The sequence below is a fragment of the Triturus cristatus genome, chromosome 4_2 (genome assembly GCF_964204655.1).
Source record: "Triturus cristatus chromosome 4_2, aTriCri1.1, whole genome shotgun sequence".
Taxonomy (NCBI): Eukaryota; Metazoa; Chordata; class Amphibia; order Caudata; family Salamandridae; genus Triturus; species Triturus cristatus.
This window is the reverse complement of record NC_140586.1, coordinates 513,359,885-513,378,990: the sequence shown is the minus strand read 5'-3', so window position 1 is coordinate 513,378,990 and position 19,106 is coordinate 513,359,885. Positions and strand designations below refer to the sequence as shown.

At 42.9% G+C, this 19,106-nt stretch overlaps 1 protein-coding gene across 1 annotated transcript in view; it reads right to left on the bottom strand.

Annotated features, from left to right (window-relative positions):
* Positions 1–19,106, bottom strand: part of LOC146834645 (calcium-activated chloride channel regulator 1-like) — a 537,414-nt gene that overhangs the window by 200,396 nt on the left and 317,912 nt on the right. Inside the window, exon 7 of the mRNA XM_085602116.1 lies at positions 4,786–5,010. Coding sequence (XP_085458242.1) covers positions 4,786–5,010 — 225 coding nt within the window. The remainder of the gene's footprint in view (positions 1–4,785; positions 5,011–19,106) is intronic.

Genomic DNA, 19,106 nt, shown 5'->3' with positions numbered 1-19,106 from the left:
TTTGTGCAGGGGGTAGTGATTTAGGGTTTAGGGTAGTGGTGTTGTGGTTGTGTAGTGGAGGGTTGTGTTTTAGGGTTTAGGGTAGTGTTGGGGGTCATGCAGGGTAGTGTTAGAGTGAAGTGCACAGACTGGGGGAAGGGGGACGGCTGTAGGTGATAAAGTTTTTTAGGGTTTAGGGTAGTGTAGTGGTGTTAGAGTAGTGTAGGGCAGAGTAGTGTTTGAGGGTTAGTGTATAGTTGCGAATAAAAGGATTAATGTGAATGTGTATAAATAGTGACAGGTGCTAACTAAGTATGATCTGAAATTTAATTCATATCCTAAATCTATTTACAATCAATTGATTAATGATATTTATGTTAATGTTTTAATTATTAACACGAAATTAAATATTAAATAAAATATTTATAAAGAAAATACAGTTTTAGTTTCTGACGTATAATATATTTAAAGGGTGAAGGGAATAATAATTTTTAGTAATGAGTGCAATATGTGTGTATGTTTAAAAAAAATAAAAAAGTTTTTACTTTAATAAACAAATAGTAATATAATACCTGATTCATTTAAAAATATTACAAACTTAAAACGCAATGTAATGCTATGCGTAGTAATGTTAAGCGATCTAAAACCATTTTCAGTTAATTTCGATGAAGTTGCGTAGTAAAAGCATGCGTAATGAAAACATGCGTAGAAATGGTAATTGCGCAGTACAAACTGCACACTAAAAACATGCGGAGTAGTGGTTTGTGAAAAAACATCATCATGTATTTGTCTCTAGTTGGCTGTGGTACACACCGTGTCCAAGTAGGGACCCTTACATTTAGTAAGGACAAGGGAGTTACACCGCTAAGATAACCCCTGCGCACTCCCTTGGTAGCTTGGCACAAGCAGTAAGGCTTATCTCGGAGGCAATGTGCAAACTATTTGTCCATAAACATGCAGTAACACAGTGTAAAAGTAACGCATTGTAGACACTACTAATGGACACTACACCAGTTTAGAAAAACAACCAATATTTATCTAAACCAAACAAGACCAAAACGACAAAAATTCAACATACATATATCAAGATATTACTTTAAATTTTTAAAAACAGTTCAGTCCATGTAAAAGTATGGATGCGTCACTTTTTGTGCAAAGTACCTGTGATGCGTCAAAATTACAATCTGGAAACAGGCGCAGTGGAGGTGACGCACCTGAAGGTAAAGCGATGCATCGATTCCTTATGCACAGAGTAGGTAATGCATCAGTTCCTTACTGCTATGCAGGGGATGTGATGCATCAGTTTCTTACTGCGGGGGTAGGGGATATGTTGTTTCTCCAAACATGTGGCCTTAGTTTCTTACTGAAGCCCATCATCGATGTAGACTTGGCACACATGTGCGATGCGTGGAAAATCTGGATGTGCTTAAGTCGATGCGGCAGCAGTGAACAGGCACTGTATCAATTTCTTCAGCTCCTTTCCTATGATGCAGCAATTCTTTCAGCCTCACACCTGCTTCAGAGTCAGAGCAGGGGTCTCGGATTTCGAAGACGTGGTGCGCTAAACTCAGGCTGCGGCGTTTTCTTTGGCGTTAGACACGCGATTCGTCTATTTCTTCAGCCGCACAGCAGCGGTGCATGGAATTTTCTCCAGCACAGTGGTACTGTGTTGGAAAAACAGGCACAAAAAGGCAAGATGCATCGATTTTGCAGCTATTTATAGCAGCAACAACTTCTAAGAGCCCAGAATGGGAGTTAGCACAACAGGACAACTCCCAGCAGTGGAGTTCAGGGATGCTGCATATGAAGTCTTTGATGGTCCTAAGACTTTCTACAGGAGGAAAGCACACACAAGTCTTTGGAGAAACTTGGAAAAGTGGGTTACAAAGCAAAGTCCAGTCCTTTCACTGCCCACAGACAGAAGTGGCAACTGAAGGCCAACCCAGCAAAGCCACACACAGCAAAGGGGCAGTACTCATTCAGCTCTTCTTATTGGCAGAATCCTCAGATCCAGAAGTGTTCTAAAGTTCTGGTATCAGAGCCCCACTACTTATGCTACTTTTAGCCTTTGAAATATGCAGGCTTCAAAGAAAGTCTCTCTTGGTTAGGAGAACTAGCTCTGTCCTCCCTGGTCCAGCTGCAGTACAGGGGGTGGAGACAGCATTGTGAAAGACAGACACAGCCCTAGACGGGTGTCAGTGACAACTCCTCCCACCACTCTAGCTTAGGAAGACCCATCAGCCTGGTGATGAGCCCATAAGGATATGCAACCCCCCCCTATTTGTGTGACTGTCTAGAGTGAATGCACAAAACAGGCCCTGTCAGTCTTAACCAGACGTTGATCCAACAGGCAGGAAGAGGCACAGAATGGTAAAGCAAGAAAATGCTCACTTTCTAAAAGAGGCATTTTCAAACATACAATTTAAAAACCACCTTCATTAAAATATATATTGTAAAATCCTGTGCTCAGGGAGCCCACACTTCAAATCTCTAGCTGTTCCCAATTGAAAGTTACACTTGTAAAAGGTTGCAAGGCAGCTCCAATGATAGCCAATGAGAGAGCCAGTCCTCACAATAGTGGAAAACAAACTTGGCAGTATTTCACTATCAGGACATGCAAAACACGCATGCACATCTCTTACCTTTCACATACACTGCAGTCTGCACATGGGGGTAACTTGTGCTTACCGTAGAGGTGACTTACATGTAATAATGGAATGGTTTGGCCCTGGGAAGTGGGTGCAGTTGCCAGGTCAACATGACTGTTTAAAACTGCACTCACAGACACTGTGGCAGGCCTGAGATATTTGTACAGGGCTGCTCATGTGAGTGGGATAATCAGGGCTGCAGGCCCACTAGGAGCATTTGGTGTAAATGCTCTGGGAACACACAGTGCACCTTACTAGGGACTTACCAGTAAATTAAATATGCCAGTCATGGATAACCAATCATAATCACAATTTACACAGGGAGCACTTGCACTTTAGCCCTGATAAGCAGTAAAGTGCCCAGAGTACATAACCCAGCATAAACAAAATGTAGCACTCAGTCACAAACCAGGAGGTCGGCAGCAAAAAGACAGGGGAGAAACGCGCCAAACATGCCAGGTCTAACACGTGTCCCCCCAGCTGAAAGTGGGGAAACCAGCTAACCTCATGGGAGTTCTCTACGCTAAGGTGGGAGAACCTGAGCAGACCATCAGCATTGGCACATTCTGTGCCAGGGCGGTGTTCCACCATAAAGTTCAATCCCTGTACGGAGATGGACCACCTTAACAGATTAGAGTTCTCACCCCTCACCTGTTTTAACCATCTGAGGGGACTTGTGGTCTGTGCAAACTAGGAAGTGAGTTCCAAATAAGTAGAGTCTTAGCTTCTTCAGGGCTCAGACCACAGCAAAATCTTCCCTTTCAATTGCACTCCACCCCTGTTCCTGGGGAAGTAGCCTCCTACTGATGAAAGCTATGGGTTGCTCTAGGCCCTCTTCATTTAGCTGTGAACGTATAGCTCCCAGACCATGCTCTGAGGCATCAGTCTGCACCACAAACTGCTTGGAGAAGTCAGAAGCCTTTAGCATTGGTGCCATGCACATTGTCTTTTTCAGGATATCAAAAACGGTTTGGCATGCCTCAGCCCAGATCACCTAACGTAGCTGCTTCCTCAAAGTCAGCTCAGTCAAGGGGACATAAATGGTGCCATACCCCTTGACAAACCTGCAGTAGTACCCGGTGAGACATAAAAAGGCTCTGTCTGGGTCTTGGGCGTGCCCAAGCCAGAATGGTGTCAATATTGGGTTGTAGAGGCACCACCTGGCCGCTTCCTACCTGGTGCCCTAACCTGGTCCACCAACCTGATCAGCAGTGGTAAAGTGCCCAGAGTTCATAACCAGGCAAAAACCAAATGCAGCACACAGTCAAAAACCAAAAGGTCAGAAGCAAAAAGACAGGGGAGAAACACAGCAAAGATGCCAGGTCTAACACCCAGAAACACCTGTATGTTATAACTGCACTCTATAAACAGGGCCACTGGAAGTACGCAACAGGGGAGGACCAGATTATATGGCAGGATTGACTAAATTATGCAGCAAGAAAAAGCAAATTATGCAGCACAATGTGACACATTTTGTGAAAGCATTACTGACTTATTTTGCCTTTCTTACATATGTTAACACTGTCTGGGCAAAGGTTCCACCTCATTAGTAACAGTCTAGTACTCAAATACAGCAATAAGAAATTGAAAGGTGAAAGGCCTTTGACTGTGAAGCAACACATGTCACCACGTTTTAGTAGCTTGTTATCCTTTTGAGGGGTACAATCTGCAAAGTATGCAACAGATGATGCATTATGTGGCAAATACAACAAATCCATAATTATGTGGAAAAAGCTGTGGCCCCAGAATCACATAATTCTAGTGGCCCTGTCTATAAATAACCATTTTATAATAATAACAATAAAAATAGGGACAAAAATTCAACTGATTTCAAACAAAACATAAGCAACAATAGCAAGCAACAACTTGAAGCCTGTGGTCAGCATAATAAATGATCTTCAATTTTGAGGGCAGAATGCATTCACTTGGATTTGTGCAAAATGGTTAAAATATTTCATTAAACATCTTTGTCAAGGCATTGCAAAACTGCTTGATGAACATGTTCTGGCTTTTCCTTTTATTATTTGTTAAATTGTTGTTTGCTCATTAAACTATGAAGCAGGCTTCTAAAAGATCTTAATGAAATGCACAATCCAGCTACTGAGAGAAGTGTAAGCCATCAAAGAATACAGTGTGTAATAAAAATCCCTTAACGTACCTCAAATCCCTTCCGTATTCCTGCACATATATTTGTTCGTCCAGTGACTGCTTTTGGAAGATATGACACCAAAGTCTTCCTGTTATTATCATTGACTATTTGTTGTAGGTTAGCTTTAATATATGCATTTGACTCAAATGTGACGATTCCAACAAATGAGCCTGCTTCAATAATCTGCAACAAGAACAGCTCTGCGGCTTGGTACTGTCGGTTGATGCGATCAAACTGAAAAAGAGGATTACACAGAGAACAGTTAGGAGAAGGGCTTCCTTACAGCACAGAATTTTGTAAAATACTCTATCACAAAATGTTGAAAATGTTGGTCCTACAGAAGAAGTACCGTCATTTTATAAGGTTTAGAGTGTTCTAAAACTCAAATAGTTGATCACAATTGAGAAGTTCATTGTTGTTGTTAAAAATCCAAATAAAATAAAGGTCTGAGGGGCATATTATCAAGCACGGCCTCTAACGCTGCGATAATGGGCTTGATAATATGCCACAGAGAATTCCAATAGAAGCCCATGTTGACATCAGAACATGGGCTTCTATGGGAATTCTCAAGGTCATATTGTCAAGCCCAGTATCGCTGCTTTAGCGGCAGTTTTCTGCCGCTAAAGCGGCCATACTTTTAACGCCGTTTCTTGATAATACGCCCCTTAGTTTGCGAGACAAGCATCTAGTCTCTTTGCATTACTCTCTGGCTTGGCACTTTTTAAGATGCCGCTGCCTCTTGTTATCGCACATGAATGAGACACGTTGTTTAGGTTGAGCCAAGTGGTGGAACTTCTGAAAACCTGGATTTTTTCTAAGGCATTTAACTACCTAGACCAAACCATTGTGCTTTTTGGCCACTATTATCCTCATTTGACTTTAGATATGTTGCACCTTACAACATTTAAGAATAAATAAACCAGTGAGTGTACCTGTGTAATAACTGTTTACACAGTGATCTGATGAGAAATGATTGTTTCCTAAATGCTCCCGGATCTAGGTTCTCCAAAACTATGCCCCTCTTCCAGTACAAACCTGCTTCCAATTTTTTAAACTCTGAAAATCTTTTCTTTTTTTAGCCTTCTGTTATCTATCAAAGCTTTTGCTGTTGGTAACGATTCCAAGTTTCTAATTTTACATACAGCAATGTTAATCTTTTTAGAGCTTCTGGTAGCTAGCATATCAATACAGTGGATGAGATGCTCTCATAGTTCTAGTCTACATTATTGAGTTATTATTGAGCTAGGGAGCACTCAGGTCCAGATTACAAACACTTTGCATTGGGTTTGCATTACCTTTTTTCACCCTATGCAGAGTGTAGTGGTGAGATTTACAATCCAACACAATTGTAATCAAAAGGAACACAAAGCTGGGGAGTCACGTGAGGGTACACAACAAAATGGCCGCCTCCCAATAATTCTCTCTTATAGCACCCATTTCCGATGATTTTTAAACCGCTTTCAGGCGTTTCCTACCTGTTCTAGGTGACATATTTTCTTTTGTATGGCCAGCGCTTCCGGCGGAGGTAACTTTTGTGACTTAGTGTGCAGTTTGAAAGGCTTTGTTTTCAAGCTAAGCCTTTCCACCGCGCTATCCGGGTAAGAGCTTCTGGACTTTCCTGTCAGGAGGGCAGAGACAGATCGAGGAAAGGGCGAGGCTGAGGCCTGAACCACACCCACAGCTGGTTCTAGCTGCTGCAGAGTCTCCTGCTTTGGTGATATGGTGTGTAACTTTATTTTCTCTTCATTTGAAGTGAATTTGACATCATTTATATATATTTTGCTAAGATTATATTAATATTGAAGGAAAGAACGGTTATTTTACAACTAACAAACGTAAATAAACAATTTCTCCTCCACCAGTAAAGTAAAAAATGGTGGATTCCAATGAGTCTTCTTTAGTTACTTTATTGGAAGAGTTACAAGCAGTACGCTCTAACACAGACAACATTGTTTTAGAAATTAATAATATTCAAAAAGATATGGCTAGTCTTTCAATGAAAGTCTCTGAAAATACAATAAAAATTAATGATACTAAGGCTAAAATTGACAGCGTGACATCTCCAACTGCAAAAATTGAGCCAATGAATACTCTAGTACTTGACTTAGAAAATCGCAATAGGCAGTATAATCTGTGCATCTTTAATTTACCAGAAGGTGTTGAAGGCAAAGACTGCAGGCAAAGCTTGGAAACCTGGTCGTTTACATTTAAAATTTGTAGAAAAATTTGAAATTGACAAGGCACATAGATTTCTTCTCGTCGTAAACCAAGCAATGTTAAACTGCGTCAGGGGATTTTTTTTCTGTTTTAAATTTGTTTTTAAACACTTTATTTTTCAAATAAGAAGAATGAATCACATAGCATTGCAAACAATCACTTTTCAAACAGGAAATATTGCTCGTGACAGTTCAATAACAGTAGTAGTTCCGTTAGCGGTTAATAATGCAGTCTCGCATGTCACTTCACCCCACCTTTGACCCGTCCCCCGCCCCCCATCCCAACCTCCGTTTTCATGTGTATGAACATTACAACTAACTTGACAGTAGAAGGAGTGTGGTAAATATTTTATTACCGGTACTATTTTTTATGCGGTAAAGTCTAGTAAGAATAACTCAGTATAAATAAGAGGCAGAATCCGTGGTATTAGAGGTTCTGAAAGGCTTTATTCCTCTACAAAGGAATTATGGTTCGAACCATAGGCATCAAATTCCATCACCACGAGGGTTCAGGAAGGGAAGGCAATACATTATTGACAAGTAAAGATATTTATATGAAAAGCATTACATTAAGACAGATGCAGGAGGCGTAACAGCTGATAATACAGATAATAATACACATACGTAATGAAAAAAGGCGTACATATAGGCGTAACTAGAAACGTGATTAAACATGATGTCACAAGTGGGTGGATCCATAAGAGAATCCTGCAATGTCAGCAGAAATACTTGGCAGAGATGCGTGCGCAGCCGCATGACGTGTGATTGACGTGCAACTAGAGGGTGAAGGGGACTTGACATTTAGCTCTACATGTGGAGACAGAAGTCTGAGGGGTCATGTCAACCTAATCCCAAATCATATCTAATATCTTATGTTTAAAGAACTGTATTATCCAAAAGGAAAGGTCTCTCGGACGGAATCTATTCTATACTGACTGTTAGTGCGTGTACAAGCGTCTAAGTGTCTACATGAGATGCGAGGGGGCAGGAATCCTCCATAGTAACAGGGGCTATGAATTACTTGCATGAGGACAGTGAGGCCTGGCCCTTTGCTCGGTAGCTGGAAGAATGTTTACCTAAGCTACTAGACAGGAATGCATCGGATGAGGAGCGGAGCAGATAATCTTGAAGGTGAAATACAGTTTTTGGCAGGCAACAGGCCGGATCAGGCACCGTTAGCCGCGCAGGGAGTAGGACAAAGTTCATGGATACAGATGCGGGCTCGGACTGGAGCTTTCAGAGGCAGAAGGCAGAAAAAGGCTTGATGGCAGAATTCAGGGCCTACTCGCCTGAACTGTAAAACGTGGAAAGTGAACCACATAAAGTCGGTGGCCTTTCATACTTAGGAACGGAATATCCGACTCATTCATGGCGGATCTGAAAGAGGACATGTTGACGGTGGACGCACATGTATTTGCGTCTTCATAACTGGAACTGGAGGGAACATACATGTACTTGTAGCATGCACATGGAGCCGTTGGGGTCTAAGATAGGGGACATAACTGATCATAAAATTCATATTTCCTCATTCCCTCCTTGTCCCCTACGGACCCTCAGGAGATATCGATCTTCATCAATCCATCAATCTGTTCATATAGCATCATTTGTTCTTCTTTCTTCTTCCGGGATCTTGAACGAAAACTTGAAGGCGGGATACACGATGTGGCACACAGACCACAAATCGCTGGCCCACATTGTAGACATAAGCAGCAACTGAATAGTATGAGAAAGCCAATACCTAGGAAGGATAGAATCCTCCATCCCCAGGCTGACAACACGCTCCAGAACCAACCGGACCAAGTCCAGGTGCCTGGACTCTGGTGTATCTGGCTTATAATCTTATGAAGGCGAGTTATGGATTTATATACTGACGGCGAGTTTTCTGGTATGAAAACACAGCAACTTGATCCGATGACCCTACAAGCTCCGCCCCTATCGGCCAGGATGACGTCAAGGACAAGACGATTTTGAAGCACAACAATCCGCATCGCAGACTGCTCCTCTGTTAAGTTGCCTAGGGCGGAAGTAGTCTCATTCACTACTGCTTCAAGGGTTCTAGTTAATCTACGTATCAGCTTACTATTAGTGACTGTACCTATATAGGGAAAGAAACCTTTATTGAAATCTGTGTATTGCTCCCATGCCGTTTCAGTGTAATCGACAATCGGGAGATCTCTCTGCGGTCTATTGTGTACTAAATGGGTATTTCTGTGATAGTCAGGAGGGGCTAGGAAAACAGGTGGCAGAAGGAATGCTATGTAACAGGTACCATCCCAATCTAGGGGTAAACGTATATATGCGGTCTGGCCACATATGAAGTAGGAATGACGGGAAGCTCTAAATGTAGACTTGCCTTGATCACTGAATTTTATTACAGTGGTGCATTTACTATGGCCCATGTGTATGGAACCATTCTTTCTTACACATAATTCACCTTTAACTGGAAATACTGACATAGCGGGCAAGATTGGTGTAGCTTCGGATTCAACATTCAGAATCATGAGGTTAAGTGTAAAGTTACCTAATCCATATACTTCATTTTCTAGATCAGTTCCTGTTCTTTTAGGAAGTCCCTCCTTGTTAGGGTAGCAGACTTTAAGCAAAACTAGGTTCAGGTTTCCCCATACCCAGTTGTCTTGATAAACTACTGAATTTGAATCTAGGGAATTAATCAAACTAAACCATGCTCCACAGGAGCCATTGTGTGTGAATGGATACGGAAAGAGAGGCAAAACTCCCTTATAGTTCTGATAGGGAGGGAGTCGGCCACATATCCAACAATTGGTAGCATTGTTGGTCTGATGGGAATGATGTAACATACTAATAAAAGTGTTGTTGCGCAGCGCAAATCTATAAGACAACTCATGCGGAGGTAGTTCGCTAAAAGAATGTTCAGCAGTAGCATTGTAAGCACGCTTAGAAATAGGGTAATACATATGTAGCAATACACTAGAAATGATGATCAGAAGACTTAGAAAAAACAAAATTAATAATGTCACTATGCAGTGACTACGAAGCGATTTACAGTACGCATGTTTTTTAAGCTGTATCTGTCTATTTCTCTCTCTATTTCGGTCTAGAGGATACATGTCAGAGACAAATTCAACCGATTCACCTTGGAGAGGACTTAAACAATCAAATTGTCTGACTTGCTAGACCTTAGTTTCAGTTTATAGAGTTCCTTCTCCGTCCTTTCAACCAAGGGGAGCTTTGAGTCTGTCTGTGAGGGAATGCAGGGCTGAGTGTTCACATCGGACGGTAGTCCATAAAATTTCTTGATATGGCTCGAGTGCAACCACCCTTTACGTCCCTCAATCTTCACGGCTGTCCTTGTTGTCAGCAAGACGAGCTTGGGCGACTGCCACCTAGGCTCCAGCTGGGTCTTCCGGTCGAAATTCCTCACAAGAACCAGGTCACCTGGAACCACGTCATGGGGCTTCACCTCAGTGTTATCGGGAAAAGCTGCAGCTACCTGTGAACGACAAGATTGTAGTGCAGACATCAAGGAAGCCAGGTAATCTGTCAGCATATTACAGTCAACATCAGTGATTTTACGAGGTATAGGCGTCCCCCACATATTTGGTGGTCTACCGAAGATCACCTCATACGGGGATAGCCCTGTTCGAGAATGTGCTACCATTCTCATGTAAAAGAGCGCAACTGGTAAGGCTACTATCCAATCGACACCTTTTTCTCTACATATTTTGGACAATCTAATTTTCAGAGTTTGATTATGACATTCCACGAGACCTGCTGCCTCGGGATGTCGGACACAGTGGAATTTCCATTGGTAACCTAACAGAAGTGAAACGTGTTTCATTAGTTCGGATGAGAATGGCTGGCCGTTATCTGAGTACACGACACGTGGCAAACCGTACCGTGGGAAGAATTCTCGGACTAGCTGTTTGGCAGTAGTCGGGGCAGTGTAATCTGAAACCGGGTAGGCTTCTGTCCAACGGGAAAGTGCACAGACAACTACGAGAACATATTTGAATCCTCGACATCGTTCCATCTGGATATAATCCATCTGGAGGACTTCAAAAGGGTGATCGGGAGGTTGAAATCCACCCTGCTCTACGGGAATGCTTTTACCTGGGTTGAACTGACAACATATCATACAGGTACGTACTTTCTGTTTGGCTGCTGCTCGCAAGTGTTTGTTGAACCAAATGTGTTGAATGCTGTCTAGCATAGCTTTTTCTCCTAGGTGCGCTGGACTATGTATTGTGTTAATGATGACTTGAACCATGGAATCGGGAAGAAACCATATAGATTTTCCCTTCGTCATCCATCCTTGATCCGTTTGGATCCCTCCTAATTCAGTCCATTTCTTTATTTCTTCTGGTGTAGCATGTGTCTGTATGTCAATTACATCAAGGGCGGGATCCTTAACTGTCATGCAATGTGTTGGTGTCGGAACTATTGTCTTTGTCGTGTCAGTTGTATGAGTCTGATTCTGAGCAGTCTGTTTAGCTGTTCTGTCAGCTAGGTCGTTACCCTGAGAAATGATATCGGTAACTTTTGTATGGGCTTTGCATTTCATAATCGATATTGCAGTAGGTAGATGAATCGCGTCTAATAGAGCTTGAATGAGGGGTCCGTGTTGGATGTGGGTACCATGAGAAGTTAAATAACCTCTCTCTCGCCACAGTACGCCGAAGTCATGGACGACTCCGAATGCATAACGTGAATCTGTGTATATGTTGACTTTCTTATTTTTGGCTTGAATACAGGCTTGTGTCAGAGCGATGAGCTCTGCTGCTTGAGCTGACAAAGTGTTAATACAATTTGTTTCAATGACTTCAGTGTCTGTTGTGACTGCGTAAGCGGCCACTAACTCTCCTGTACTTGTTCTCATACATGAACCATCTACATACAATGTCAGGTCCGGATCTGATAAAGGGATATCTGTCAAATCTTGTCTGGGTTTCGTCGTGATGGTAATGACTTCAATACAATCATGTGCTAATGGATCTGTTCCGTTTACTGGCAAAAGTGTGGCAGGATTTAATGTATTACAACGTCTGATTTCTTTGTGTGGCTGAAACAATGTTAATTCATAACCGGTGAGTCTTGCTATAGTCAAGTGTTGTGTTTGTGTGCGGTTCAAGAGAACCTCTACTGCGTGTGGTACTTGTACTGTCAATTGATGTCCTAACACTATGGCATCGCTTTGTCTGATTGCTAAAGCTGTTGCTGCCACTGATTTCAGGCACGCAGGAAGAGCCTGAGCTACGGGATCTAATGTACTGGAAAAATAAGCACATGGTTTGTGTGATCCTGCTTGTTCCTGAGTGAGTACTGACAAGGCAGTACCTTCGCGTTCTGTAACAAATAGTGTAAAAGGCTTACTGTAACATGGTGTTGCTAAAACAGGTGCTTGACATAAAGCTTTCTTTAAGCTTTCAAAGGTTTGCGTATGTTCTCGAGTCCAAGGGAGGACAGTCGATGTGGCTGCTTCCTGTGTTGTCAACTGAATGAGTGGTTTTGCTAGAAATGCATATTGAGGGATCCACTGCCTACAGTATGAAGTGAGGCCTATAAAAGCCCGCACCTCCTTTTGTGTCTTAGGTGGTGGCATGTTAGCAATTAACTGGATGCGGTCGGGTGTAAGCTGTCTTCCCTCCTTGGACAGCAAGTGCCCAAGGTAAACAACTTGCTGGACACAGAATTGCAGCTTAGAAGGGGACACCTTGTGCCCCTTGTCGGCCAGAAATTGTAAAACCGTCAGTGATGCTTTTTCACATTCAGGTTCGCTTCGGGCGGTGATCAGCAGATCATCGACATATTGAAGCAGGGCAGTGTTAACTGGCATGTGGATACTGTCAAGTTCTCGTTTCAGTGCTTGGCTATAGATGCTGGGGCTTTCTGTGAATCCTTGAGGAGCGCGTGTGATTTTAAAACTTCGTCCATTTAAACTGAATCCGAACAAATATTGACTTTCCGGATCTATTGGGACGCTAAAGAAGGCATTCTTGAGATCAATTACAGTAAAGAACGTTGCTTCAGAATCAATAGCTGTTAGTAATGAAGAGATATCTGGGACCACAGGGTATTGTGGTACAATACATTTATTTAATTCGCGCAGATCAATAACTAATCGATATACTGGTGATGCTTTTGGATCCGTTCTTTTAAGAATCGGAATTATCGGGGAATTACATACATTAGAGTCTGTTTCCACAACCACTCCTTGTGCAATGAGCTCGTCAATGATTTGCAGCAAAGCCACAACAGCATCTGGTGGTAACTTGTATTGTCGCATTCGTGGTAGTACCACTCCTGTTAGTGTGACTCGATATGGTGTAATGTTCATGCAACCAACATCAGTAGGGCCTTGTGCCCATAAATGTGTAGGTAAATTCTGCAGCCGGTGATCCATGTCTCTGGACACGTAGTGACCTTTGAAGTCACGTAAAAATAATCGTACTCCTTCCGGAGAACAACATATTATAGCTCCTAGAGCTTTCAATGTTTTTATACCTAACAAGTTTTCTGGACATGATTTAGTAAGTAATAGATCTGTAGTTCGTGTCAATGGACCAACCGTAAGTGGAAGGGGTTGCGATACTTCATTAATGATAGGCTTTCCTGAGAATCCAAGGGAAATATTCTGTGAGCCTGAGAGGGGTGCCCCTGGAACTTCACTGCGTCGTATAGTTGTTCTGCTTGCCCCTGTATCAAGTAAAAACTTTCTGTCTTCCCCTAATAGTTCACTATGTACATAAGGTCCCTCTTGATCTACAGGAACCTCGATAAGGGGTAAGCCAACTTCCCTCTCTAGGCTATTTCATGTGTATCGCTGATAATCGGGATAATCAGTTTGTGCATACTGGTACATCTGTTGTGTCGTTGCTTGTGTTGCAGCAATAGGCTGCTGCTGTGATGTGGCTACGGTCTGTTGTGGAGCTGCCTGTTGCGGAGCTGGCCTAGATTGTGCATGCTGAGGGATTTGTTGTTGGTTCTGATCCTGTCTAGGTGGACGTGGTCTTTCCTGAGTTTTACCCGTGGCGATATTATGTTTCAGAACTGCACAATCGTGTATATAATGACCTTGTTGTTTACAATAGTTGCATGTCCCTTTCGTCGGACCTGCGGAATCACCCTTTTTATGACCATCAGCTGGAACTGACTGAGCCACAAGCATTTTCATTTTCGTGTCTTTTATACGTCTTTGTTCATGTTCTTGTTCTTCTCTAATTCTGTTGTGGTGATATTGTAACATCTGTAACATCTGTGACGGGGTGTTACCTTGCCAGGTACTCTCAAATTTCAGTACTCTATTCTTAACTTGCGGTAGGGAATTTTCAACTAATTTTGTCACAAACAGATGTGGGTATGACTCGCTACTTGCTTTTATGCCACTATTTATACCAAAACATTTTTCAATTCGGGAATAGAAATCACTAGTGTCCTCATCTTGCTTTTGTTTACAGGCTGAGATTGCACCCCAGTCCTCCTTTTTCGTAGTTAATAAACGTGGCAGTACCTGCACTAGTAATCCTGGTAGTGCTGTAGTCTTTTCCCCAAGCCCTGATCCTGCAGCTCGGGCCTTTTCTTCATTTTCTAATGCTGTCCAATCTATCTTTTGGTCTCCCACCTCCCATTCCTTTTCTTTGAGTTTCTCGTAAATACCGGCAGGCATTAATACTTTTAATATTTTCATGATGTCGGGGTAGGTATACTCTCCCATGAGTAACATGTCTTTTATCTCACGGTGGAAACCTGCTGGGTCCTTGTCATGGCTGGGTACTACTTTCTTCATTTCTAATAATTCAATTTTAGTTATAGGCGTGTACACAAACACGCGTTTAAAGGTATTATCTTCACCTCTGATTGGGTGTACTTCGCGTAAGGGATTCTGTCTATCTATGTGATACATTTTTCTTCCCATAGTGGGAACTGGAACATGTTCCGGGCATACGAAAACTATATACTGGTTTCGAAATTCTAGAATTTCTTTAATTAAATCAGTACCTGACCCTCTCCATTTATACGTGAGTAATTCTGTCAATATGTCAGGTAGGGGTCCAGGATCGGAGTGTTGGCTTTTATATAATATAAGGAGGTGTTGAATCATGTATATACCAGCTAATCGTTGTTCGTCGGGGGCAAGGTTCAGAAACGTGTGTGCTAGTGCATCATCACTGTATTTGCCGGGACTGTCAGCCCATTGTACTGCTGACCTGGCTAATTCTTGTTCATCCATGGAATCGAGCATATGGTACCCCCTTCGGTCTCGGAGTAATTTATCAGCAGCTTGGAATAGGTGTTCAGGAGACCTTGTATTTAACATAGGGGCTTGAAAATTTCTGTTACATTCTGGACGTACCGGACGTATTGGATCATTAAAACATCTGGTATTATTAAAAGATCTTCCTTTACCTACATAAGCCATTGTCTCTAAGTGTCCTGTGGGCATTTCTGATTCTTCGTCCTCCTCTCCCTCTGATTCATGTTGGTCTGTCTCTAATCTTTCTTTATGTATTCGTTCTACTTCTTTGCGGATCTTTCGGCACATAACTACTATACATGTCTGTCTATCATGTTTCCCTTCTGATATATTCTGACCCCATTTGGTAAGTACTTGCATGTCCTTCTGCTCTACCTCAGGCCTGTCTTGGTTTCTGATCACACAGTTTATGAAGAAGCGTAACAGTTGTCTCTGTACATCCACTTTCTGGTATTCCATGGCTTCGTCAATACTTTCAGGGCCTCGCCCTGATTGGACAAAGTGATATATATTGTCTAAATGTGCCACCATTCCTGGTAGCGTCGCTAAATACCTTGAAGCTCGTCGTATACGTAGTGATGACAGCAGCATACCGTCCCGTCTACCGGGCACAGGATCATATCTACAATCCACTAGATGCTCTTTAAACATGTCGGAAGTTGCTAGTTGGGGTGTACGTTCGTATGCTAAATCTCTAAGAGATAATTTATTTCCTCGGGGTGGCGTGGCAAAAATTTCTGTCGTACCTCCTATCGCACCGTCTGAGGTGCTAGGCACGAAAGGATTTGTTGGATGTAAGATAGAAACTGTAGATGTAGGAAAAGCGGTAGAAGCAGATGGACCTGTGGGAATGTGCGTAGGAGTTGGTTGTTGCGGGGATACAGACGGATGATCTTGGCGTTGAGCACCATCGGTGGGCGGTGTGTGTGGCGGAACATTAGCATATTCAGGAGCTACATCATCTAAATAGGAAGAAAGGAAAACGTCTTTTGCTGTTTTGGGATGTGCTTTTATCGGGAGTAATGGAGGTGTCAAGTCTTTCGGTATTTCCGGGGTGGCCTGAGGTAACCCTTCGGCCAAAAGAGGATACATACCATTCATAAGAGTGTTTCGTTGTCTGTCTACTTGTTCTGCTTTTACTCGGGTACCTTCCTCAATTAATATATTTTCTCGGGCTTTATTTGAATTCTCCCTACTTTTCTCTTCCTGTCTGAGCGCCTTTTCTGTACGTCTATATGATTCTTTACGCCATAATTCAATGGCATCTTTCTGTGACTGTCTGGCTTTATTTTTCCATAATTCTTCTTCTACTCTCATGATGCAATCTGCATCCCAGGTCCCAGCTGCGGGCCATCTCTGACTTTCTGGTAAATCTTTGGTGTAGTCCACCCATAAATCAAGAAATAATACGGCGTCTAGGCCATGTTTATGATACATAAAGTACCCTGGAGTGTCCCTAGGTGGAATGGGAACAGCTTCTTCGAGTACCCCCTTTCTGGTTTTGATCTGTCTTAATTTTGAAAAGAGCGGCATTTTTAGACCTTATTACTTAATCTTGAACACACTTAATACAATAAACACAATAATGAACAATCATTCACACGACAATATGTAGAACGTATTAAAACATTTAACATTTAACATTTAACGAACGATAATAACTAATAGAAAACTAGTTACTGACATAATACTAACACTAGATAATACTGAATTATATGCAAGACATACTAGATATACTGCTAAACAGTACAGATACACTGCTGAAACAGTGCAGACCGGATTTGTGTACCCAAACCCGTCTTGACCGGCACAACCTATGTGCACGTCTAAATGCCTCCCCGGCAACGGTACTCACCGGGTAGCACGGAACGGAAGGCCTCGGAACTGAACTGAACTGGACCGGACTGGACTCGACTGGACTCGGAACTTCGGAACCTGGTGGGCCTCTGTATACCTCGGATCTTGCTCTCTCAGCTAGGCTCTGGTCGGGATACTTCGCACTTCTCACCGCCTCGTCTGGGTGTTGATCGCAGCCTCAGTCAACCCCGCTTGGCCGGAGGGAGATACAGGAAATCCTGCGGGTACGCGTTTTTGTCCGTCCAGCTGTGGCAGGAGACCGGGCCTGCAACGCACCTCCGGCGCGTGAGATGAGAAAGTGTCCCTATTCGGGCGCCAATTTATGTGGTAAATATTTTATTACCGGTACTATTTTTTATGCGGTAAAGTCTAGTAAGAATAACTCAGTATAAATAAGAGGCAGAATCCGTGGTATTAGAGGTTCTGAAAGGCTTTATTCCTCTACAAAGGAATTATGGTTCGAACCATAGGCATCAAATTCCATCACCACGAGGGTTCAGGAAGGGAAGGCAATACATTATTGACAAGTAAAGATATTTATATGAAAAGCATTACATTAAGACAGATGCAGGAGGCGTAACAGCTGATAATACAGATAATAATACACATACGTAATGAAAAAAGGCGTACATATAGGCGTAACTAGAAACGTCATTAAACATGATGTCACAAGTGGGTGGATCCATAAGAGAATCCTGCAATGTCAGCAGAAATACTTGGCAGAGATGCGTGCGCAGCCGCATGACGTGTGATTGACGTGCAACTAGAGGGTGAAGGGGACTTGACATTTAGCTCTACATGTGGAGACAGAAGTCTGAGGGGTCATGTCAACCTAATCCCAAATCATATCTAATATCTTATGTTTAAAGAACTGTATTATCCAAAAGGAAAGGTCTCTCGGACGGAATCTATTCTATACTGACTGTTAGTGCGTGTACAAGCGTCTAAGTGTCTACATGAGATGCGAGGGGGCAGGAATCCTCCATAGTAACAGGGGCTATGAATTACTTGCATGAGGACAGTGAGGCCTGGCCCTTTGCTCGGTAGCTGGAAGAATGTTTACCTAAACTACTAGACAGGAATGCATCGGATGAGGAGCGGAGCAGATAATCTTGAAGGTGAAATACAGTTTTTGGCAGGCAACAGGCCGGATCAGGCACCGTTGGCCGCGCAGGGAGTAGGACAAAGTTCATGGATACAGATGCGGGCTCGGACTGGAGCTTTCAGAGGCAGAAGGCAGAAAAAGGCTTGATGGCAGAATTCAGGGCCTACTCGCCTGAACTGTAAAACGTGGAAAGTGAACCACATAAAGTCGGTGGCCTTTCATACTTAGGAACGGAATATCCGACTCATTCATGGCGGATCTGAAAGAGGACATGTTGACGGTGGACGCACATGTATTTGCGTCTTCATAACTGGAACTGGAGGGAACATACATGTACTTGTAGCATGCACATGGAGCCGTTGGGGTCTAAGATAGGGGACATAACTGATCATAAAATTCATATTTCCTCAGGAGGACTGCGCAGATGCACAGTCTCCCAAGCATTTTATGCATAAAAGGCTTCAGGGCCTAAGAACCGTCCATTTATCCCACACCCTCCGGCACTATGCCGTTATCTGCCTTAATGTTGGAAACCTGCTTAACGGCAGCTAAATAATCCCTAAGTGGCCCCCATATATCTCTGGGGCGTGATGTTGATGGCATAAGACTGGCGTAGGTCTCTGCGTTGATGTTGCAGTACACTAAGCTGTTTAACCAGTCTTTCAATTTAGGAGCGGTTTTCCTGCCCCAGTGGATAGCAATTTCTCTTTTAGCCAGAAGCAGCCCCAGCGATGCCAACTTCCTGACTTTTTTGGGCTCTGTATCGTGTGGCCCAACAGCGCAATCTCCGGGAGAGGATTCAGCGTAAGGCCGATCATTTTCTCTAGGGTTGTGTGTACTGCTGACCAGTAGGCCTGTAAACGGGGGTAGGACCACGCCAAATCCAGGAAATCGGCATGTGGAGAAATGCATTTTAAAC